The 26,050-nt window shown below is 43.2% G+C and overlaps 1 protein-coding gene and 1 long non-coding RNA gene across 2 annotated transcripts in view; both read right to left on the bottom strand.

Moving 5' to 3' along the window:
* KCNK1 (potassium two pore domain channel subfamily K member 1) overlaps nucleotides 1-5,600 on the bottom strand; it is a 49,724-nt gene extending 44,124 nt beyond the window's left edge. Inside the window, exon 1 of the mRNA XM_027093984.1 lies at nucleotides 4,994-5,600. Coding sequence (XP_026949785.1) covers nucleotides 4,994-5,348 — 355 coding nt within the window. The 5' untranslated portion in view covers nucleotides 5,349-5,600. The remainder of the gene's footprint in view (nucleotides 1-4,993) is intronic.
* Nucleotides 5,601-20,157: 14,557 nt separating this feature from the next.
* On the bottom strand, nucleotides 20,158-25,311 carry LOC113613404 (uncharacterized). The gene is made up of 4 exons (XR_003430243.1): nucleotides 25,002-25,311; nucleotides 22,416-22,622; nucleotides 22,078-22,319; nucleotides 20,158-20,356 (listed from the first exon to the last, which is right to left on the bottom strand). It is a non-coding gene; the product is annotated as an uncharacterized LOC113613404 (long non-coding RNA).
* Nucleotides 25,312-26,050: the final 739 nt, after the last annotated feature.

Here is a 26,050-nt window from a genome sequence, read left to right as displayed (position 1 = left end):
ATGGAAACGGGGACTGAGCAATCGTGTGGACCCCATACTCGTAAAGCAGCAAAGGTCGCGGCAGCTTTAATCACGTATACATATAAAAACTGTATATTTTCCCCATCCACCATCATGATAGAGCCTTGCTTAGGGAGATGAATATGAAACAAATATGTAGTAAACTGACATGACAAACTGTTCTTTTTTTATTATTATTAATCCCAGAAATACAAAATTAGTTTAATTAGTATAATTAAGTAATACATTATAGCATATTAAAGATAGAAAGTTAAAAATCACAAAATTATGTCATTAGAGAAAAAGCATTTGTCAACAAGCAAAACTCTTTCATAGTAAAAATGCTCAATAAACACTTAATAGAATAGGATTTCACCCTGATAAAGAGAATATATGTTGATTATTTCTTTTGTGTAGAAGCTTTTGAGTTTGATGTAGTCCCACTTTTGTATTTTGGGCTTTGCTACCTGTGATTTTCAGGTGAAATCCAAAAAATATTGCCACGACCAACGTCCAAGAAGTTTTCCCTATGTTTTTTGAGGAGTTTTACAGTTCTAAGTCTGTGTTTAAGTCTTGCTTACAAATGGAATATTAGTTGGCCATTAAAAAGCAGCAAATCTTGCCATTTGCAGCAACACGGATGGACCTGGAGATCATCATGCTATGTGAAGCAAGTCAGACAAAGACAAACGTCACTCGATATCACTCATATGTGGAATCCCATTTAAAAAACGACACAAATGAATTTATTTACAAAGCAGAAACAGACTCACAGATCCTGAAAACAAACCCATGGCTACCAAAGGGGAGACGCTGTGGGGAGGGACAAATCAGGAGCCTGGGTTGAACATACCCCTCGGTTCTTCTATTTCAAAAACTAGCATAGGGCTTCCCTGGTGGCCCAGTGGTTGAGAGTCCGCCTGCCGATGCAGGCGACACGGGTTCGTGCCCCGGTCCGGGAAGATCCCACATGCCGCGGAGCGGCGGGGCCCGTGAGCCATGGCCGCTGAGCCTGCGCGTCCGGAGCCTGTGCTCCACAACGGGAGAGGCCACAGCAGTGAGAGGCCCGCGTACCGCAAAATAAATAAATTAATTAATTAAATTAAATAAAAGTTAGCATGGCTATCAGCAAAACCTTTTCACTCCATATAAACTTTTAACCTTGTGTTAAGTACTGAAATTTATGTACAGAATAGCATATCAAACATATTTGTATATTTAAAAATTATTATAAAGACAACTATCTAAATACCATCTAAATTACAAAATGTAACACACTAGTAACTGAGAAGACACATATGAGACCTTCCAGAATAACACTCCGTCCTGCCATTTTATTAGTAACTGCCCTCTAGATGTCTGTAGTAATCTTTTTTTTTTTTTTTTTGCGGTACGCGGGCCTCTCACTGTTGTGGCCTCTCCCGTTGCGGAGCACAGGCTCCGGACGCGCAGGCTCAGCGGCCATGGCTCACGGACCCAGCCGCTCCGCGGCATGTGGGATCTTCCCGGACCGGGGCACGAACCCGTGTCCCCTGCATCGGCAGGCGGACTCTCAACCACTGCGCCCCCAGGGAAGCCCTGTAGTAATCATTTTTACACATATCATATTGTTGTTGTTTATGGTTCCCTTATTTTAGGTAAAATTTACGCAGGGTCAAATGTACAAATCCAAAGTTCAAAATTCAATGTATCTGGATAAATTCATACACCGGTGTCAACTGCAGTCCTACCAATAAGCAGATTACTTCCATCACCCCAGAAATTACTTTTGTGCTCATTCCTCATTCAGAATTATCCCCTAGTCCTTACCTCTCTTCCACTGTATATTTCACTAGATGTTAATTTTGTTTATTCTAGAACGTCACATAAATGGAATTACAGACTAATACTTTTTTGTATTCGGCTTTTGCTCAGAATATTGTACATGAAATTCATACCCGTTTTTGGACAAACTGTTCTTAAGAATGAATGAGGTTGCTCACCATTTTATAGGGCTACTGAAGAAAAATTATTTTCTTACTCTCCAAGTGTCACCTAGATATTATTTCTTTAATCCTTGAAAAAAAAAAATCACAGTTATGTGGGAAATACCCACATGTATAATAACCTCCTTTTATTTTTATACAGCCCCGCCCTCTGAAAAGGTAAAAGTGGACTGCAATTTCTTCCATGCTCACGATTTCCATGTAGATGTTGCTCTAGATCTTTTTATAATCAAGAAGTAAAGAGATGTTCAATTATTTGCTGGAAATAATTCAGAGTCCTTGGCAGAGCAAAGAATGAAGAGAACATTGCTGAATTACCAACTTAAGGCTTCTTCCAAACAGACCATGAAGGAAGACTTTACCCAGTTCGTTCCAGAAATGGAAGCTTGTACTTTCTGGGAGAAGATTCTGCCATCAGTGAGTTCGTGTTCCTGTGTTACGATGGTGACTACCAAGAACCGCAACTTTGTAACCCCCATTGTTACCATTCTGGCCAAGCCAGGGGTTGACTGCACTGATTGACAGGGTGACAGTTATCTCAGTGAGTTGCCATCATCCGTGGTAGAAGAGTTTTTAAAAAATTACAGCTGGCGGGGGGTGGGGGTGTGGTGAATTGGGAGATTGGGATTGACATATATACACTAATATGTATAAAATGGATAACTAATAAGAACCTGCTGTGTATAAAAATAAATAAAATTCAAAAAGAAAAAAAATTACAGCGTGTCTAATATCTACCTGAAGAGAAGCATAAACCACGATTCCAATTCATTTGAGTTGCCTGGCACTTTTCCAGAAAATATTTTTCTAGGAATGAAGTACACTAGATTGACCCTAAAATTACCTGACCCTCTGCCACAAAACCAGTAACACATGGAACATCAAACATGTCACAGGATGGGTCAACATAATACCGAAAAAAGAGTATCTATGATTTAGAATAGAATTCTACATTTTTATTAACATTCTATTTGAATTAATAAATTCTATTCTATCAATGACAAGAATTCACTGATTTGCTAATTTTACAAACCAAGAAGCAAATGTTTTTCATCTAGTTTATCCTTAAGTGCTCCCTCGCACTGATTTCCTAAATGAACTCTTGTTTTGCCTGAATGCACACTTTCTTGGGAACTACAATGCAATCCGAATACCAATAATAAGACATCTTTCCCCACCTTTTTTTTTTTTTTTTTAACAAGAACTGCAGATCTTTCTAGTTGCAAAAAGGGAGGGAGGGAATCTGGGAAAGAACTGTCTGTTCAAGATGTAAACTAGTATTTTTGACATTTAATTAGGTGCATCTGATGTTGAGATTATACAAGAGCTGCATCAGTGATGGAAAATCCCACCCAGGAGCAGCAAACCTGTTCTTTTCCTCATAATACAGTTCTTACTCCTGTTCCATCTTTGAAGTACCGTTATTTAGAAAGTACTAAAACTTATCATCATTCTCCATAATGTTTACCCAACATTGTGACCTAGCTGTAGACCTTCTGCAGCTCAGTGAAACCACTTACTTCTGCAGAGAAGAAATGATTCCCGATTTAGCACAAACATACTCCAAAGGAAAGACAAGGTGAGTTCTGAAGGATCTAAGGAACAGAGTGAGGTAAACACAGTGAACGCGGGACTGGTCAGGAGAACAAAAACGAAAGAGCAGCGTTGGAAAAGTTAAAAAGTAAGACAACAGGTCTGTCTTAAGGCTACTTTTAGAAAACGTCACAATACAAAGTAGAATTCTACTTCTGTCAGTTTAGTAATTCACCCCACACTTGAGTCACCCTATTACATGAAAGCTGGATAGTATACCATTACTCATTACCAAATAATTAGCAGAACTGGGTTTAACCCAAGGGGATTATAAAGAAATAATCCCTGGGAGGCGACGGGGAGAAGGCAGAATCCGAGAAACACAAGTTGATTCACCTGTAAAGGTGGGGGGATGGTGTACTGCACGTCCTGGCAGGGAAATCACGAGGCCCAGGTTCCAGGACGACACCGGCAACCGGGAAGCGTGTGACCTTGTGGAAGCCAAGATGGGCTGTTCTAAGAACTGACCTCATGGATAGAGGCGGGACGGCGCGCCGGATGCTCTCTGAGACCACTTGCCAGGGTCCAGAGCCCAATGGATAATACCTGCCCCTCAGGTGTATACGTGCCTCACTTGGCCACTGCTGGGACAACTTAGCCTGCTCCGTCCAATCTGGCATAGTTTCTGCGCCCTGGGGCGTGGGGCCGGCCTCCTCCCGCCCCCAGGACATCCTCCATCCGTGAACGTCCTGCCGGGTGGCCGGGTGAGCGGTGCGAGCGAAGTGGCGCCTAGGAGTTGAAGGGTGGCCTCGCACACGGAAAGTTGAAAAAAAATGCTGAATCAGGGTGCCCCCATTTTGCCGGTTCACGGGCAATCGGATGCTCCCTTCCCTCAAACCTCCTCCCGCTCCGAAAAGAAACCGGATCGGCCTGTGCGCTCAAAGGTCACCTGCGATGAGCAGAGCGCTGTCACTCGGCTAACCCTAAAACGGCCCCCACGACAGAAAAGAGCCGAAAACACCACTGCATCATCCGAAGAGAGGCCCCCTCCGGAAGGTGACCCTTTAACGCGTTATCCTTCGGTTCCGCAGCCTCGGCCGGACGGGATGGGGGAGGGAGGGAGGTGAGCGCCCCCGGAGCACCAGAGAGTTTCCACCAGCCCCGGCCTCGCCGCGCGCTGGCCAGGACGGTACCGACTCCAAGAGGACGGTCCGGTGTAGGATGTCGCGAACTAAAAACCGCAGCCCGAGGGACCCCTGCAGCCGCCCAGGCCGAAGGGTTAGGGACCACGATCTAAGAGTTCCGGGAGGCCACCCCCGAGTCGCGCTCTGAGGCCACCTTGCCGGCTTCCGGCGCCGCGGAGCCGGTCCCCAGTGATCAGAGCCGGAGGGGCCCGGGGATGGAAGGAGGAAGGCGGGGGCGGGGGGCGGATCAGGGGGCCGATCGGGGCCGGGGGCGCGGGGCGGGCCTCCTACCTGTGGTGGACAGCACGGTGCTGGCGAAGAAGAGCGCGGAGGTGAAGTCCCAGTTCCAGTTGCCCGAGGCGTTGCTGAGCACCGACACGCCATAGTTGCTGGCCTCCAGCACCCGGCCCAGGAACTGCTCGAGCTGCGGCTCGGACAGGCACTCGTGCTCCTCCAGGAAGCGCCGCTTCAGCTTGCGCAGCTCCTGGCGCAGCAGGTCCTCGTAGGGCAGCTCCACCGACGAGAAGACCACGGCGCCGAAGACCAGGTAGAGCAGGTAGCCGAGCACCAGGAAGCCGAAGCACCAGGCCGAGCGGTGCCGCTCCACCAGGCGCACGCACGAGCTGCCGGCCAAGGACTGCAGCATCTTCTCCGCCGCCCGGCCGCGAGGCCCGCGCCGCAGACCGGCCCGCCGCCCGCCCGCTCCGGAGAGCTTCTTCGCCCTTCTTTTCCTGTTTCCTTGCAAATAGAAAAAACCCAGATGATGTGGCGCTGACGTGGTGGCCGGTTCAGGTAGCCCGAGAGTCGCCCGAGATCGCCGAGCAAACTTGCAGGCTGCGCGGGGCGCTGGGCGCGCGGCCGGGGAGCCCCCGCCCTCGACTCCGCCCCCCGGGCCGCCGGGCCCCCGCCGCCCCCCACCCCCACCCCAGCCTCGCCTCGCGGCGCCTCCGGCTCCCCGCCCGGGTTCCCCCTCCCAGCCCGCCCGAGCGCCGGGCAGGCGGGGTGGGAGGGAGTGTGTGCGCGCGTGCGCGCGTGCGTACACACTTCTGTGCTGTTCGCTGCCGCTCCAAGACCCCAGTCCCAGCTACACCGTTTCCCACCTATTTCTTCTTAAAGCCACTATTACAACAAAGAGAGCGCTGGAATACTTTCCATCTTCTCTTACTGGGCGGAGCGGGTTGAGCAATCTGGTGCCAGTGATGGTGGTGAAAAGACCGGAATCTCAGGGCTGGAAGGCACCTGGAACCTGGAGAGGAAGGCAGAGTTTCGGAAAAGCCACATTTCTGAACCCTAATTCTTTAGAACGTGAAGAGTGAAGAAAAGTCCCAATATGTCAACTACCAGAAGCAACTGAGCTTTCCCGAGTGGCGTTTCTTTTTAAGGGGACGACCTTGCTGTGGGCCAGAGTCTAGTTGGTGCACCCTTTTTGCAGACAATTTGAGGGTAGGTTTCAAGAGCCTTGAAAGAGTTTATGTGCTCTGACACCGTGATGTGTCCTAAGAAAAAATAATCAGGGAGACAAAGACTTACAGAGAAGGCTGTTCATAAACAATATATATCTATATTATATACGAAATAATGAAGAGTCAGGAACAATCTAACTACTCCAAAATAGAGGAATGGTTAAATAAATTATGATATCTCTAAAAAAGAATGAAATAATGCCATCTGCAGCAACGTGGATGGACCTAGAGATTATCATACTGAGTGAAGTCGGTGAGATAAAGAAAGACAAATACCAGATGATATTTTTATGTGGAATCTAAAATATGACACAAATGAACTCTTCTATGAAACAGATTCACAGACATAGAGAATAGACTTGTGGTTGCCAAGCGGGAGGGGGTGTGAGGGAGGGATGGATTCAGAGTTTGGGACTAGCAGATGCAAACTATTACATATAGGATGGATAAACAACAAGGTCCTACTGTATAGCACAGGGAACCATATTCAGAATCCTGTGATAAACCATAATGGAAAAGAATATGAAAAAGAATGTATATATGTATGACTGAATCCCTTTGCTGTACACCAGAAACTAACACAACATTGTAAATCAACTATACTTCAATAAAATATTGTAAATTAAATAAATAAATTATGGTGTCTCTACAGCATGGTTACCATATTAAAGGTGTGTTTAAAGACTACTGAAGCTAAACGATCTCATGTATAGAGTATATATGGTCTTATGTATAGAATCTCAAATATGTAAAATATTTGCATTTTGTATTGTAAAACAGAACTATCTGCATAATAGATCTACTGCAAATCAAACCAGCACCTAAGAGTTGTCTTTGGATGATAGTAGAGTATATAGGGGACATTTATTTCTTTGACATTTTTATATTTTTCAAATTTTCTAAAGTGGACCTTTTTTTTTTTTTTTTTTGGGCAGTGCTGTGAAGCTTGTGGGATCTTAGTTCCCTGACCAGGGATTGAACCCGTGACCTCAGCAGTGAAAGCGCAGAGTCCTAACCACTGGACTGCCAGGGAATTCCCTACAGTGGACCTATTTTTGTAATCCAGAGAAATATTAAAAATAAACAAAACTGAATTCTTTAGTACAATTACTTAGTACAATTCCTATCTGCCTACTTTAAGAAATTCAAAAAAACAAAAACAAACCCAACCAAATGAAAACCATTTTGTGTTCATTTATTTAGAAATTTTCATGGAAATCTTTAACATCCTCATCAGTGGTTTTTTTTTTACTTTCAGTCAATGAACTTACCTCCTGCTTTACTCGGAGGATTGAAGTCATCTATCTCCTTTACTTCACTTCAAAATCTGTTAATCAGTAATCTACTTCTTTCCTTCCCTGTTACCCTGAGGAAAACAGCTCCTGCTTATTTTCAAGGTGAAGTCTTTAAGCCACCACTCCCAGCCCTTCAGTCTCCAGGAATCTTGACCCCCCCAGCCAGTCCCCTACTCTTTTATAACTTGAATACTGCTGCTCTGCTAGCTCTTTTCTCTCTGCTTCAAAAAATCACCTCGCGTCTACACCATCCTGTAGCACGTTCTCTGCCGCGTGCTCTGTAACCCTTGCCTCTCCTACCGTATCCTTGATCTTCGCCAGTGTGACATGGAGGGGGACCGCCATGCTCCCGAGGTCACCTCTGCCTGCAGCACGCTCTCATTGTCCTTCCGCCTCTCGTGGTGCCTTTTCTCCCAGTGTCACTGTTTTTTCGGTTTTTGTTCGGCCTCAGTGTCTCTGCTCATGTGTTTCAGACAGTCCCTGCCCCAATCTCTGTCTGTGATGTACCGCATGTACCTGTGCTTCAGGGCCTGCTTAAATGCCATACCTTATCCGCAGCACCTCGATGCCCTGGGGGGATGTGATTCCTTCCTCCTCTCAAACCACTGAACCCTTTGAACACTGCATTTTGTGGGGTACATGTGGTTAACAACTGCATACACCAGTGTGGTTTTATCATCGTGCACTCAAATATACATATACATATATGGCAGCTTTAACACATGGTTGCAAATTCTTTGACCCTTTTCTCAACAAAAGGTAGGGTTTTGTGTTTCCTGCTCCCGAAACTCTGTGGGCTTGTGACTCTTTCAACCAACAGAGGTGACACTAGGTGATTTCAAGGTTGGGTCATAGAAGGCCAGCAGCTTCAGACATCACTCACTGGAACAGCCCTCTCTTGGAGCCCCCAGCCATAACTTAAGATCTCTGATTACCTTGAGGTTCATCAAGGTAAACTGCCATGCTGGAGAGGCCGCGTGTAGGAGTTCCAGGTGACCGTTCCGGTGGAACCAGCACCCCCCCCACCATCCCCACTGAGGCCCAGGACATGCCAGGTTCAACCCCCCCAGATCCGACCATCCACCTGCTGAACGCCACTCAGGCATTGTCCCCTGCAACAGAAGAATCTCCTGGCTGAACCTGGCTTGAATCACGAGCTCTAATAAAGTAGGTGTTGTTTTCAGCCATGAAGTTTGGGGGGAGCTTTTTAAGTAAAAGAAAATAGAGAACCCAGGACAGCATGCATCTGGACTATGCCTAACTTTAAAACTCATCATTAGATGTTTTCTTCCAATGTGTCTGATGTTCCTTCCCATATTTCACTTCTCTGGCTGAAGGTCCTGCTCAGTTCCATATAACAGACAGACCAGGGATACCAAATACTTTAAAATCACCTGTTTTATGGCTGAGTAATATTCCATTGTATGTATGTACCACATCTTCTTTATCCATTCCTCTGTCGATGGACATTTAGGTTGCTTCCATGTGTTGGCTACTGTAAATAATGCTGCAGTGAACATTGGGATGCATTTATCTTTTCGAATTATGGTTTTCTCCAGAGTTCAGGGTTAACAGATACACACTACTATATACAAAATAGATAAACAACAAGGACTTACTGTATAGCACAGGAAACTCTACTCAATATTATGTAATAACCTATATGGGAAAAGAATCTGAAAAAGAATGGCTATATGTATATGTAAAACTGAATCACTTTGCTGTACACCTGAAACTTACACAACATTGTAAATCAACTATACTCTAAAATAAAATAAGAATTAAATTTAAAAAAGCAAAACAAACAAAATAAAATAAAATCACCTGTTACTTCAGACTACAGATAGAAACGAAATTATCATACGCATGGTCTGACAGGTCCTTCCCTGCAGGGTGAGATCTGTTGAGTAGAGCCAGGAGGCGGGGCTGGGCTGAGGGATGCAAAATTCCTGTATTTCTGGCTCTTGGAGTTGATGGGTATCACCATGATAGAAGCTGGCTGCCTCCTTCCTCTTCCCAGCCCCCTTTGCTGGACAGTTAACAATCTTAGTGATGGTAGGATTTTTTTCCTTCTGTTAAAACCTTTACCCCGCATGGTTTCTACGTACCACACTGCTGAGAAGCTACTTCCCTTCCGGCCTCCTCCTGGGGACCATACAAGCTGGAGCTACCCCACGCCAGTGTGCCAGAGGCCATCCCAAGCACTTCTCAAGAAAAAAAATGAGAATGTGGAAGAAAGCTCAGAGAAGAGTGCAGAGATTCCCAAGAATTAGGCAAAGGTGGGAAGGGAGGGGGTTGAAATAAGTGGGAGAGACAGTATGTCACCAGGCTGGGGCCGCTTCCTACATCCTACATTAACATTAAATTATGTTAATCGACATAATTTGGAAACAGGTGACCAAGATTTGTGAGAAACAAACCTTGCCCTTGGCACAGAACTGGCAAGTTAATCTGACATGAAGTGAATGATGTAAGCGATCATCGCTGTTGTGCTGTATGATAATTAGGCATACATGGCAAACAGTTCATGTAAATGGGTTTAATTACCTCAACAGGTTGAGATGATGGAACAATTCGTAGAGATGGGAGTTCCACAGGAAAGTCTTTCCCTTGGGATCAAAAAGTAAAATTCACAAACACTGGGTTGGTGAAATCAGGTCAACCAGCAGCAAAAATAAAGTTACTGTTTGTAATTCCATTTGGGGATGTATACCCAAAAGAACTGCAAACAGGAATTCAAAGAGGTATTTGTACACCCGTGTTCATGGCAGCATTACTCACAATAGCTAAGGGGTGGAAGGAACACGAGTGTCCATCAACGGAAGAACGATAAACCGAATGTAGTATATACTGACAACAGGATTTTTTCAGCCTTAAAAAGGGATGAAATTCTGACACATGCTACCATCTGAAAGAACTTTGGAGATGCTACACGACGTGAAATAAACCAATCACTCAAGGACAAACACTGTATAATTCTACTTACATGGGGTACCGAGGGTAGTCAGATTCACAGAGACAGAAGGTAGAAAGAATTGTGGTTGCCAAGGGCTGGAGAGGGGGGAGGGGATGGGGAGTTATTGTTCAATGGGTTCAGAGTTTCAGTGTTGCAAGATGCAGAAGTACTGGAGACGGATGGTGGTGATGGTGGCATAACAATACCATTGTACTTGATGCCACTGAACTGTACACTAAAAACGGCTAAGATGGTCGGTTTTGTGTTATGTGTACTTTACCACCATTTTTTTAACAGTCAGCGTTTTGAGCTGACAGTGGGATACAGGCGTTACGAGTGGGCTGAAGTTTCCCCATCCTCCAGCTAGCTCCAGGCTGTATCCATGATGAGGGCCCTTGAAGAAGTAGACATCCTTCACTTCCTGAGGGTGTTGGACAGTCCAGGTGGGACACAGCACAAGGGGCCTCAGTGACCTGGCACACACCCAGATGAGATACGCCTGGCTAGTGATGGGTCTGGAGGCCCAGCTTGGAGAAGTGGCAGGAGTATTCCCAGGCATTTGCCCTGACGAAAGAAAATTTAGTACGATCTGATAGCTGATAGAAAAAAAAAAATGTGTGAGTTTATCTTGCAAATCTTCACAGGGCAGAGCTAGGACTAATGGGTGGAAGACATAGGGCGTAAGATTTAAAAACTACAGCAAGAGAGAACATTCTTATCACATGACTTTACTTCAATGGAATGAGCTGTCTCTAGAAAGCTCCCTGCCATGACTGTTCAAGCAAAAGACAAACAATCACAGATTCGAAAGGCAAAATGGAGAGCCTTTTGTCATCTAAGGTGCTTTCCGAATCTGAGATGTCACGGTTGCACCATTTATAAGGGCAAGGGTATGGGGAGAAAAGAGTGAAGTAAAGTTGCCCTGAGGTGCTTCTGAAAATTGCTGGATGTCTAACCAGAGACTGCCAAGATGCTCCAGCCCTGGAGCCCCTAACTCCCAGGTGGAGTCATGCCCAGTGCCAGGGAACCCCGACCGAGCAGATCCCCAACGTCTCCGTCATCTTGGGCAAAGCTTGTTGCTGCCTCCCCGCATCCCTCACCGTGATGGGAGGGGTCCATCCCGGGAGGAGGGCAGATCAGGCTCAGCATCGGCTGGGAGGGCAGCAAGTGACAGATGACTCCCTTTAGGGTCCTTGTGGCCACACAAGCCTGTGAGAGACTGTCCACCCTTGGCGCAAGGGATGCTGGTAGTTTCCCTGCTCTCACCTCGGTCTCTTAACCATGCCTCCCAATCTCACTTTCCCTGTGGATGTTAAAACATAACCCATCCCCCTCACCTCTTATTCAATCGTTATTTAACATTCCCTCCAGGGGTACAAGAGATAAGGAGGGAAAGGACCAGAAACGAAAAACGGAGAAGGTGAAGTTTAAAAAAATTAGAGGAGCTGTAAGAGTCTAACGACATCCAGGGCTCTGGCTGCCAAGCGCCTTGGGAAGGTGGCTCCACCCCCCAGTAGCGCCCCTCCCTCCCCTCGGGCGCGGTGCGTTGAGAGCAGCAGCCTGAGGCCATCTCATCACTCTTTCCAAAACCAGGTCATATGTTTCAGCAGCTTGGAATGGCTTCTCCCCAGGCTTGGTTTGTCTATGATTTCAGACCATTACACAGTGTGGGGTTTATGGCCCTAATGTTAGAAAAAAGAGAGAAAAAAAAAAAGAGCAGGACAATATCTCTTTTGTCTCCTGGAGTGTCCAACCCAGGCTGCTGGCAATCATCAGGGCTGCTGTGTCCCACTCCTACCGAGGTGATACGCGCAAGCTGCAAGCTCCTTGACAGCCTAGGACGATAACCTTCATAAACTATTGTTTGCATGTGACACAGGTCAGCAGCGGGGACACGGGTGCCAGCTGGCATCCATGAAGCTTTCCAGCACAGACGGGCTTCATGCTGAAGGTCCGTGTTTTTACCTTTTCAAGTACCCATCTACTCAGAGAGACAAATTTCAGATCTGGGCACACTGAGATTCCCTACCTACTCCCACTGAACTCTAGGGCCAGGACTCCAAGTGAAGTCTGTAAACCCTCACCCCATACACGGCTCAGTTTGCTGTATCAGGACCTCCCCTAGATCCTAGCATCTTTAATTCCCTCCATATCACAGGCCACTTCCACATAAACTTTCCTGTATTTCAACACCCCATTCAAATCTTCCTTTCAGGTCTCTTTCTTTAACTATCAAAACACACAAAACCTCATCTCTCTCTCTCTCTCTCTGAATTCATGCTACGGACATTACCTGTGCAAATCACTGGGTTCCTAACACACATCTCCTTGTATCATTCATTTTATGAGTACACGCTCTGTCCTCCCACAGTGCTGTACACTCTTCGGAGGAATTCCCGTGTCTCTCAGTTATTTGCACCCTTGATAGCACTCAGCACAATTCTTTCACATGACATATGTACAGTAAATATCTTAGATTGTTTGATTAATAAATAATCACGATTACACTTTCCCCAGGCAGCAGCATATTGTTTTGTGGGAAATATTTTTAGAACGATGGTCAACCACCCTGTGTTTATGCAATAAATATCTGTTATTGCTTTCAATGTGAGGGAACTGGTTCTTAGCACAAGGACTGCCCAAGGGACCCTAGACAGGAAATGATTTATTTGGGGGTAATTTTGTTCTATTGGATTCTAGGATTTTCCATATATAAAGAAGACCTTTCAGGTGCTTTTTTACAATGGAAGGCAAAGATCCTCTAATAGACTTTTAATTTTGAATGTCTGCCCTGCCCATCACCTTTATTTTTTTAAGTTTAATTTAATTTTTAAATTTTATATTGGGTTATAGTTGATTTACAATGTTGTGTTAGTTTCAGGTGTACAGCAAAGTGATTCAATTATACATATATCCACTCTTTTTCAGATTCTTCTCCCGTATAGGTTATTACAGAATATTGAGTAGAGTTCCCTGTTCCCATCACCTTTAAAAACAAAACCAAACACCCTCGTACATATTCTAGAAAAAGCAAGACCGTGCTAATGGAAAAGAATCTGAAAAAGAATATATATACATATATGTATGTGTATATATATGTGTGTGTATATATATATATATATATAACTGAATATAACTGAATCACTTTGCTGTACACCTGAAACATTATAATCAAAAATAAAAATTAAAAAAATTTTAACAAAGGAGCTGTTGAGAAACTTACTTTGTGGAGTTTTAGGGGGGACAAGAATTGTTGCAGTTAAGGAGAAAGAGGCAGAGAAGTGAAATCCATAAACCTAGAATGTTAATTCAAGTTACTCCATGGAAAGAAAGGAAGCCCACTAATGGGACTATAGGATAGAAGGTGTGTGTGTGGTTGTGTGTGTGGACATGTGTGTTTAAGACGGGAGAGACTTGAACGTGATTGCGTATCGCAGGGAAGGAGCCAGTGGTGAAGTTGAATTAGAAGCAAGAGAAGAGAGAAGACAATTGATAAAGAGTGGTTCCAGGGGATTTCCCTGGTGGTCCAGTGGCTAAGACGCCACGCTCCCAGTGCAGGGCACCTGGCTTTGATCCCTGGTCAGGGAACTAGATCCCCAATGCTAAGACCCAGCGTGGCCAAATAAATAAATAAATGTTTAAAAAAAAAAAAGAAGAAGAAGAAGAAGAAGAAGAAGAATGGTTCCAGAGGAAGTAGGCATGACTGTGATCAGTAGCACAGAAGCAATAGGCAAAGGAAGGAAGAAACGTGAGTGCCGGGCTGTTGACTCATTGATCTATTGCTTCATTTAACAGAGATTGATGTTTGCCATGTGACAAGAATTGTGCTAGGCTCCGAGAATATAACAGTGAGCAAAATGATTGCTCAACATATTCAAGTGAGAGTCAAACACTAACTAAATATGAAGAGTATGGTGTAGGGAACTCTAAGGCAGGGACCAGGGAAGTCTGCCTGAATATGGAGATCAGAAAGGCTTCCCTGAGTACACACTGAGTCAAGCTGAAAGATGATAGGAATTAACTACTGAAAAAGGAGGTGGGACCCAGGGAGGGGTTGGAACTGGTGGGAAGAACGGCTAGAAAAGCAGGTGGAGGGACTTCCCTGGTGGCACAATGGTTAAGAATCCACCTGCCAATGCAGAGGACACGGGTTCGAGCCCTGGTCCGGGAAGATCCCACATGCCGTGGAGCAACTAAGCCCGTGTGCCACAACTACTGAGCCTGCACTCTAGAGCCCGTGAGCCACAACTACTGAGCCCGTGTGCCACAACTACTGAAGCCCGTGCACCAAGAGCCCATGCTCGGCAACAAGAGAAGCCACCGCAATGAGAAGCCCGCGCAACGCAACGAGGAATAGTCCCCGCTCGCCGCAACTAGAGAAAGCCCGCACGCAGCAACGAAGACTCAACGCAGCCAAAAATAAAAATAAATAAAATAAAATAAATTTTAAAAGAAAAGAAAATCAGGTGGGGTCAGACCATGCAGGAAATTGTAAGGTCCTAGGAATTTCCTAGGAATCCAGGGAAGAGTTTTCAGCACAAGAATTTACATTTCCAAATGGCCTCTTTGCAGTGTGAAGAATTGGTCTGAGTAGAGCAGCAGTGGATACTGACGGAACCACTGGGTTGGGAGAGGTGTCCCAGGAGGAGAATGATGGCAGCTTACTTCAGTGCATGGCAATACGATAAGGGCAAGGATCACTGTCTGCTCTGTCCATGGTTGTAGCCTCAGCTACTGGACCTAGCACATAGTGGGGCTCAATAAATGGCTGTGGAATGAAAATGAATGAATGAATGTGTGCACAAGGGCATAGAGTTGAGAAAGTTCCAGGATTTAGGGCTGGACTGAGTGAGAATAGGTGGGTCTAGGTGGTAAGAAAGGCATCAGGTTTCTGGCTTGTGTACCAGTTTTTTTGTTTTTTTTTTAAATTTTAATATTATTTTAATTTATTTTTTTTCGGGCTTTTAAGAAAAACTTGCTCGAGTTTGTTTGTTTTCTTTCTTTCTTTATATTTTGGGCTGCTTTGGGTCTTCGTTGCTGCATGCAGGCTTCTCATTGCAGTGGCTTCTCTTTGTTTTGGAGCATGGGCACTAGGCACGCGGGCTTCAGTAGTTGTGGCGCACGGGCTTAGCTGCTCCGCGGCATGTGGGATCTTCCCGGACCAGGGATCGAACCTGTGTGCCCTGCATCGGCAGGCGGATTCTTAACCACTTTGACGATAGTGGTGTCATTAATTGAAGTTGGGAACACTGCAGGAGTATAAGGTTTGCAGGGAAATCTCACAATTTCAGTTTAGGACAAGCTGAGTTTGAGATACTTTTCAGATATCTAAGAGAACATGTCCCACTGGGCAGTTGTATATACGAGCTTGGAGCTCAGAGAATTCTTGGTAGAGATAGAAATCAAAATGGTGTTATCTAATTTACTATTCATATACGAATACCTCTAGGAAATGACTCCGTTTGGCTTTGTGGTAGAAGTATAGTAAAGGTATATGATTATTGGAATAAAGAAGTTCAAGAACACAGGGGTGTTGGTTGCTGGATGGGACACCCACGTGGATGTTAATTATTTCCCAGGGAGATGATGGGAGGTGTGAGAAACAGCATCGGCCCTGTGCCAACGTCCTCAGGGACCTGATGAGTGATGGAGAAAATGAAGGAAACAGGCGGAGAAATGGTCCCTAGGGCCACAAAGACCCATGGGTAAAGAGCAGGGCGTTAGGTTGGGTTCTGGAAGACTTGGGCTCCATCTCCTACTAGCTATGCAGCTTGAGCAAGTCGCTTAATGTCCTGAAGCCTCTTTTTCTTTGTGTGCTTAACAAAAAAAAGAACAAAGAGGAATGTTATTAACCCATCACCTGTCTCTATATAATAGTGAGAATCGAGGAAAATCATTTTTACATACATATAAAATTGAGCACTATTGAATAGTAAAGCAGGGGTGCAATTAGTTTTCACAGAGGGGCTCTAATAAAAGCCCCAAGTATTTGGAAGATAAAAGACACGCTGTGAACTTGGTCGGGTTATCCACACCGTCTTCCTGAGGGAAGTCATCCTTGAACTAGGACTTGAAATAGCAGGTGGTGGATAGGGACCGGTATTAAAAAAAAAAAAAAAAAGGAAAATATTTGAGACAAGAATTAGCAAGTCACAGATTGACCCTAAAGTAAAAATTTAATTGAAGGCAGAGTGTAAATAAATAAAGTCTAAATAAAAGCTATAGATGGGCTACTGCTTTTTTTTTTTAATAAATGATCCAACATGGTTATATTCTCCAAAGTACAGAAAACGTTTAGCTATTCCTTTCAGTATAAAGCAGATGGTAAATCTATGTTATTCAGGAAAGGAGGATATAAGTGTAATTATCAATGTGTCAAAGTAATAGGAAGGGAGTTTGTAGCACATGTGTGTACAGCACAGACTAAGAAGACAGTATGAGGAGCTAAAACACTGTGCAGCACCCTGCCCAGACCTTCTCCCGAAACTCTGCCCCGCATCAGACACTTTGGATTTTGGTGAAAACATATTCCATAACTAGCTATCTTTGGAGGCCCTAATTCACTAAGGCACCCCAAATTAAAAGGCTTTTTGGGGACTTCCCTGGCAGTCCAGTGGTTAGGACTCCGAGCTTCCACTGCAGGGGGCATGGGTTCAATCCCTGGTTGTGGAACTAAGATCCCACAAGCCATGCAGGATGGCCAAAACAACAACAACAAAACAAACAAAAAAGGGCTTTTCATTTCTTCCTTGTGGTATCTGAGTTGTTCCCACAAGATGCAAAATTAGTAGGATGGACATGGTACATTTTAGTCCCCAAAAGAATTCAGAGTTTTGCTCTAGTATTTTCTATGCTTGTCTTGTACTTGCTTTTAAAGCAAACCTATTGCAGTAGTGGTCCCTCCCCACTGACCTGTGGCCACTTGCAGTGTTGCGTCAGCACGATAGAGCTGAGTGGTAGGTGGGGTTCTAAAGAAGATCCCCAGAAAGTTCTGTTCTCTGGCTATTCAATTAAATGCTAATCTAGGCGCTGCAGTAAAGGGACTTTGCAGATGGAATTCGGGTTACTAATCAGCTGACCTGGAAATAGAGAGATTAACCTGGAAGTCACTGCCTTTTCAGTTTTCTTTCAGTCTTTCAAATTATGTCATTTATTGGCTGTGTGACCTTCAACAAGTTACTTTACTTCTCTGTGGCTCAGTTTTCTCAACTGTAAAATGGGAATGATAAGAAATAGTACCTACCTCATAGGATGGTTGCGAAGACTAAATGCATTAATAGATGTAAAGGTTTGGGAAGGTGCTTAGCACATAGTAAGTTCTCAATAAATATTAGCTCTTATTGTGGTACATATATACAATGGAGTATTACTCAGCCATAAAAGAGAATGAAATATTGCCATTTGAAGCAACATGGATAGACACAGAGATCATCATACTAAGTAAGTCAGACAGAGAAAGACAAATATCATATGATATTGCTTATATGCAGAATCTAAAAAATGAGATGCAAATGAACTTATTTACAAAACAGAAACAGACACACAGACATAGAAAACAACTTATGGTTCCCAAAGGGGAACGGGGGGCAGAGGGATAAATTAGGAACATGGGATTAACAGATACATACTACTATATATAAAATAGATAAACAGCAAGAACCTACTGAATAACACAGGGAACTATATTCAATATCTTATAATAACTTATAATGGAAAAGAATGCGAAAAAGAATATATATAAAAACATATAACTGAATCACTTTGCTGTACACCTAAAATTAGCACCATATTGTAAGTCAACTATACTTCAATAAATAAAGAAATAACAATTCTATAAAGATGTTAGTTATCACTAAGGAAAAATTTGTTACTCTGTCCCCCTATAATTACCTAAAAATGATCAAGGAGGTGAGAAGTCCCTTTGTTTCTCAACCTTTCTGCCTCTGCAAATTTTTTTTTTTTTTTTTTTTTTTTTGCGGTACTCGGGCCTCTCACTGTCGTGGCCTCTCCCGTTGCGGAGCACAGGCTCCGGACGCGCAGGCTCAGAGGCCATGGCTCACGGGCCTAGCCGCTCCGCGGCATGTGGAATCTTCCCGAACTGGGGCACGCACCCACGTCCCTTGCATCGGCAGGCGGACTCTCAACCACTGTGCCACCAGGGAAGCCCTGCAAATTTTTTTTAATGCAGAGACTTCTCAGGTAATATGTATCTGGACTGTAACCAGCTGTACTCAATTCACCACAGACATGAAAGCAAAGTATAATTTGTTTTATTTTTTTAACTTTAAAAAAAATATTTTATTTATTTATTTAAGCTGTGCCGAGTCTTAGTTGCAGCACATGGAATCTTTTAGTTGCAGCATGCATGTGAGATCTAGCTCCTCAACAAGGGATCAAACCCAGGTCCCCTGCATTGGGAGCATGGGGTCTTACCCACCGGACCACCAGGGAAGTCCCTAATTTGTTTTAGATTTACTGTAAGCTTTGAGAATGTGGTACATTCTATGAAATCAAGAGGAGACCTAGGCCTCTTGGCTGAAATCTAAACCTTAATTTAATTGTCCAGCAAGACAACTAGCAGGATTAAAATAAACTAAGAATAATAATAATAAACCCTATTACTTATATAGAGATAAACGCTGGGCTAAGTGATTTATATTTTATTTCATTTAAAGCTCCAACAAGTCCATCAAGCAGGAGCAGTTGTCCCTGTGATAAGCATGAGGAAACAGAGACTTAGGGAAATTAAGTAACTTGCCTGAGGTTAAACAGCTCCCAGTGGCAGAATTGGGATTAAGACAAGTTATTGGGGACTTCCCTGGTGGCGCAGTGGTTAAGAATCCGCCTGCCAATGCAGGGACACGGGTTCAACCCCTGGTCCAGGAAGATCCCACATGCCGCGGTGAAACTACGCCCGGGCTTTATAGCTACTGAGCCCGTGTGCCAAAACTACTGAGGCCCACGAGCCACAACTACTGAAGCCCATGTGCCTAGAGCCTGTGCTCCGCAACAAGAGAAGCCACTGCAATGAGAAGCCCGCACACCGCAATGAAGAGTAGCCCCCGCTCACCGCAACTAGAGAAAGCCCACGTGCAGCAACGAAGACCCAACGCAGCCAAAAATAAATTTATTTTTAAAAAGTCCTCATACTGCTTAATAAATAAATAAATTTATTAAAAAAAGACAAGTTATTGAACACAATGCCTTCTATTTATCTATAATTTCATCCCATTCTCTATATCTATAATTGTAGAAATTTTTAAATATGCTTATTCTTTCAAAATGTAACAGATTTAAGTCTTTAGCAGAAATTTTATAAAATAAAATATTTCTCTTTCTATGAACTGGTGACTTTATATGTTTCTATTTCCTGCTACTTCTAATTCACATATATATATATATATGAGCTCATTTAAGAACTATTTGTAGCCACACACATATTTTTCCCTTAGTGTCTTTTTCATTAACATTTCCAACTTAATTCTTCTCCAACATATTTTTTCCTTTCCTCTTTCTTTCCTATCTGATCTTTCTCTTTTACAGGCTATAGTATGAAGCTACGGTATATTCTTATTGATCGTGTTCATCTAAAGGACTTTTTACTTTCTGTTCTTAGCTTGTTTTTTTTGCGGTACGCGGGCCTCTCACTGTTGTGGCCTCTCCCGTTGCGGAGCACAGGCTTCGGACGCGCAGGCTCAGCGGCCATGGCTCACGGGCCCAGCCGCTCCGCGGCATGTGGGATCCTCCCGGACCGGGGCACGAACCGGTGTCCTCTAGCATTGGCAGACGGATTCCCAACCACTGCGCCACCAGGGAAGCCCAAGCCTTCTTGAGAGACAGTATTGTGTAATGGTTCTGAGCCAGAATATTGGAGCAAGACCCCAGTTCTGCTCCTTACGAACTTCTTGACCTTCATTTCTCTGTGCCTTTTTTGCTTTATCTGTAAAATGGGAACAAAAATGGCACAACCATTAGGGTTGTTTTGAAGATTCTTTTGAGGATTAACTGACACAGTATATGTAAAGTACTTATGGAGGACTGACACTTATATAAATATTAGCTATTATTATTACTATTTCTGGAAACTGTAATATCTAATGGAACAATTTGAAAATCTCTACTCCAATGAACTGAAATATTTATCACGTCGCTCTCTGTTCCTAGGCTAAGCAAGAGGGCTTGCAGGGAGTTTCAGCAGTGTATTTATATCAAATACTTTTTTGATTTCTGGTTGTGTTGAAGCCACAGAACAACAAATATCAATCAAAGTTCACTATTCATGGAAGTCATTAAGCTGAGTGATTTGACCTATAAATTGCTTCATTCCTCATTCTTTTATTTCTTCTCCTCCATCTCTGTGCCCCATTTTCCCTCTTTCCTCCCCTGTCTCATCTCCCCTTTTGCATTTCTTTGATTATAATCTCTTAAATCTGTGCTAAATTGTTCCCTATATTGAAGCTGGGAAATTAGGGACCTCTACAAAGGTAATATTGAAAGCACATTTAGTGAGTCTGATGTTATAACCAGGAAATTAAACTTTGAAGTTGTTAAGAATAACAACTTGAAGAATAATGCTTGACATTATTTTCCTTATTCGTAACTGTGGAAAAATGAGTAGTCTACTTCAAACATGGCCACATTTGACTACAGAGGAAGTTGCTTTTCTTTCCAAGGTTTGCAAATCTGGATGTATTTATATTAAGGCGTTTCATTTCATCTTAGTTTCCTACCGGCTACAATTCAAACAGAACACATAATGTATTTGCTCTCCTTTATAAGAAAACCCTCCTCCTCACATACTATGATCCCAACGTGCTTTTATTTTAGGGCTTTAAAATCAACCTAATGGGGACTTCCCTGGTGGTGCAGTGGTTAAGAATCGGCCTGCCAATGCAGGGGACTTAGGTTCGAGCCCTGGTCCGGGAAGATCCCACGTGACTTCGAGCCCTGGTCCGGGAAGATCCCACGTGCCACAGAGCAACTAAGCCTGTGCGCCACAACTACTGAGCCTGCGTGCTGCACCTACTGAAGCCCTCGCGCCTAGAGCCGGTGCTCTGCAACAAGAGAAGCCACTGCAACGAGAAGCCCGCACACCGCAGTGAAGATCCAACACAGCCAAAAGAAAAAAATTAAAATTAAATAATAAAAAAAAAGAATTATGTGAATCACTAAATAAATAAGTAAATAAATAAAATCAACCTAATGATTGGAGGTGCAATAGAAGAGTTTTTCTTCTTCTGCCAATGGTATAATTTGTATTATTTTCTAGATTTTAAATATATTTCTAGGTACTTGAAACTATAGTTGGAAACTAGCATTGGGGATGAAAAGGACAGTTTAAGGTTCCATTATAAGGACCTGATGCCACAATTTAAAATGTTATTTCTTGGTTTTTAAATGGCTCTCAAATTTGAATGTTATTTTTGTATTCCCAGTTCTTTTTGCACATATGGAACACAGCAGTAGTTATGTTGCAACTAGAAAAAAAAAAACTGGAAGGCAGTGATATGTTATAATCACCAGAAGAAGAGTAGCCCAGAAGAGTGCATATGGGGAAAACATAGTATGTAGCACCACCACAGCATCCTTTATACATTAAGATAGGTTTTAGCTATCTAGCTCTAGGAAGTATACCAGAAAAACTCGGGCTTATTCACTCACTCAGTACTTTTTTTGAGAGCTCTTTGTGGTAAGGGCAAGCTTGCAGTGAGACGATGCATTAGAAAAAATAGAATAAAAAGAGAAAACCTCCATGTCTTCAGGGACTTGCCCTGTAGTTCACTTAATGATGAATTTATTAATTTCTTTGCAGTTTTCCATTTCAATTAATTAGCCCAACTATATTCTGTAAGCCCACAGCTGTGCTGGGAATTCAAAGAACAGAAGTAGGACCCAGTCTCTACCTGTGAGAGAAAATGAGAATATAGTCTGGGATATTATATCATTAAGTCCTAGAGGTTTTTTGCTCTTTCCATTCAAGGTTCCCAAATCCATCTCACCTCAAGGGAAGAGATGGTATCTCATTCACTTTATTTTTTCGATACCTAACGCTGTGTCTGACACATGGTAGAGATTCAGTAAAGGTATGTTGAAAGAAGAAACACATTTTTTCAAAAATCCAAGGCTACGTCTGGCGAACATCTCATTTCCCAGGCACTCTTCCAGTATTATGCAGAGTTGAAAGTCTTCTCTGGCTTTTGACATAACTACTCTTGATAAAAAATTAGAATACCTATTACCAAATGTTAGGAAATATCTGACTGTGGTCACCATTATTTATTACCTAAAATGCCTCGTTTTCTTAGAAACCGTTTTTAAGTCTGGAAATTATAGAAACCAGAAGAAATATGATTCCAATTCTAATTTAATCTCCTGTCTGTCCTCTGATCGCTTAATAGTATGAAAATCTGGTTTGCTTTGGTCATATACTGCCAGGTTCAGGAAAATATACACCAAGTTTCTGAACATGGGTAAATCTATAAAAAGATTTTCTGCTTCCATGGCCTGTACAGAACTGATATTGATTGTTTAAAGGTAGAATTGTTACCTTTAACACGGTTACCACTTTTTTCCATGAATTTAATGGAGCCTGCAAGAGGAACCAAATGACTACGTAGAAAGACGTGTATCCTCTTTACGGGTGTGGGTGATGTCTCAGAAGGTAAGCAAAGCTTTATGTGAGTTGCCTGCTGATGCCTGAGCATCTTTCACCAGAAGCAGGCAGGGGGTGGGGACTTAGGAAAGATGGAATGAGTTGGAGCTGACAGTTGGCCCCCAGGGACTGAGACACCCAGGATCTCAGGGAATGAGGTTCACCTCTCAACATGTTCGCATTGCTCTGTTTGGCAAACCCAGTCTGGGGGGAGAAAGACAAAGGTATCCCGGGGGATACTGACTGCAGATCACACAGTCAAGGGTGGCTACCGAATCCTCCTGTTCATTTCTGATTTCGTACTCCCACTGGGCTCTTTTGAAAGGGGTCCATATACTTCTCTCAAGGACAGACATGAAATTTTGTTTTAACTTAATTAATTGTTGAGGAATGAAACAGTTCCACAATCCCTTAGCTAATGCCCTTGGGACTACAATTCAGTCTGTCCTTTTTTGGATTTTATGTTATATAACATCCCCGACAGGACCTGAGGCAGAACCCAGCAATCAGACACATGAATACTTCTTCTTCACTGAAATGCACGAGCATTTGCACTAAGTGGAATAAAGATTACAAGTAATAAAGATATTATTAAAAAAAAAAAAAGATTACAAGTAGCCTCATGCTATTTCGGGCCAGATTTTGTCGCCAGATGAATTGTGAAAAACTTTGAGATTTCATATAATTTGGGGCTTTGGAATTGCAAGTAAGGGATGGGAGAGCACTCAGCCCCTCCACACCTCTCACATTACCCCAGCCCTCTGCTCCACCCACCTCACCCCACCCCACTGCTGCTGTGGTCCATGGTTCAGAATATTCTAAAGCATAGTCGTTGGTCTTATGCCTGCTTTGCAGGGAATTTACCGGAATGATGAAGGGGCCTCATCATTTTGCTGTATCCAGGAAGTCCTCATGCGGGATTCAGTTCTTATGGGTCAGGAATGTGGGGGACGGTCCCTTTCTCTTCCGTACAAATCTGTTGTGTGGTTTTCTCGAGCATTCGAGTGTATTGAAAAACCAAAGGTCTGCAGTGAGGTGGTGGTTCTCCATCCAAAGGACAGGAAAGGCACCGAGCAGAGGTACCAGCATATGCCAAGGCCCAGGGGTACAAACACAGAGTGATTTTGAGGGATTGCAAGTAGTTCCATGGGGCTGGAGCTAAGGATGGACATAGGGACAGGGCATGACTAAGGATGGATGTAAGGTCAGGGCAGAAGAAGAGAAAGGCAATGTAGAGAAGGTGGCCTTGGACATCGTATAAAATGAGCCTTTACTGGGAAGAGTGCGAGTGCTCTTGAGAGGTTTTAAGAAGGTGAAGGACATGATGAGATGTGTGTTATTTTGGAAATCCTCTGTTGTATCGTTGAGGATGTGCCATGAGATGCATCACAAGAAAGGGCTTCTGGTTCTGCCACTCACAAACCAGGGGACTTTGGGAAAATTTTTTTTTTTTTTTTTTTTTTGCGGTACGCGGGGCTCTCACTGTTGCGGCCTCTTCCGTTGCGGAGCACAGGCTGTGGAGCACAGGCTCTGGACGCGCAGGCTCAGCGGCCATGGCTCACGGGTGCAGCCGCTCCGCAGCATGTGGGATCTTCCCGGACCGGGGCACGAACCCGCGTCCCCTGCATCGGCAGGTGGACTCTCAACCACTGCGCCACCAGGGAAGCCCGGGAAAAATTATTAATTTACTGATTTATAATCATGGACAAAAAATTATTTTTAATAGGGTTCCAAATAATTTGTTACTGATTATATTAGTCAGGGGTTCTCCAGAGAAATACATAATACATAATATTATATAAAATAGAGTATATCTAGTATGTAATAAGAGTATATATAATATGTTATATGTAACAATATAATATATAATAATGAGTATATATAATTATATATAATGAGAGAGAGAGAGACTTATTTTAGGGAATTTGCTCACGTGATTGCACCAGTGGGCAAGTCCAAAATCTGCAGGGTAGGCTGGCAGGCTGGAGACCCGGAGAACAGTTGCTGTTGTGACTTGAGTGCAGAGGGAGTCTTCTGGTAGCATTTCCTCTTCTTTGGGAGACCTCGGTCTGTTTTCTTTTAAGTCCTTCAGCTGATTGAATGTGGCCCATACACATTACAGAGGGAAATCTGCTTTAGCAAAAGTCTACTGATTTAAATGTTAATGTGGTATGTATACAATGGAATATTACTCAGCCATAAAAAAAGAATGAAATGATGCCATTTGCAGCAACATGGATGGACCTAGAGATTATCATACTAAGTGAAGTAAGTCAGATGGAGAAAGACAAATACCATATGATATTGATTATATGTGGAATCTAAAAAAAAAAAAAGATACACATGAACTTATTTACAAAACAGAAATAGACTCACAGACATAGAAAACAAACATGGTTACTAAAAGGGAAAAGGGGGGGATAAATTAGGAGTTTGGGATTAACATACACACACCACAGTATATAAAATAGATAACCAACAAGGACCTACTGTAGAGCACAGGGAACTATACTCAATATTTTGTAATAACCTATAAGGGAAAAGAATCTGAAAAAGAATATGTGTATATATATATATATATATATGTATATGTATACATTATGTGTGTGTGTGTGTGTGTATGTATATATATATATATATATATATATAAAACGGAATCACTTTTCTGTACACCTGAAACTAACACAACATTGTAAATCTATTATACTTCAATTAAAAAAAAGAATCAGAAAAAAATGTTAATCTCTTATAAAAGAATGCCTACACAGACATGTAATCCAAAATATTTGGGTACCTTGGTCTAGCCAAGCTGACACAAAAAATTTCACCACCACACCAGTAATAGTTGAACTGTCAGAGTTTGCATGCATATTGCTTTTATCAGTAAAAGAGAGGAGCTGTCCATCCGCCTCGCCTTTGCATTTCCAATACAATTGAATGGGACCACAGCTTGTCTGGAATACCCTTGAGCGTATGCTGGAA

Source organism: Aethalodelphis obliquidens, unplaced genomic scaffold (assembly GCF_003676395.1).
Source record: "Aethalodelphis obliquidens isolate GAN/ISIS:26980383/991018 unplaced genomic scaffold, ASM367639v1 scaffold87, whole genome shotgun sequence".
Taxonomy (NCBI): domain Eukaryota; kingdom Metazoa; phylum Chordata; class Mammalia; order Artiodactyla; family Delphinidae; genus Aethalodelphis; species Aethalodelphis obliquidens.
The sequence above is the reverse complement of the archived record's forward strand: the minus strand, read 5'-3'. Positions and strand labels throughout refer to the sequence as shown.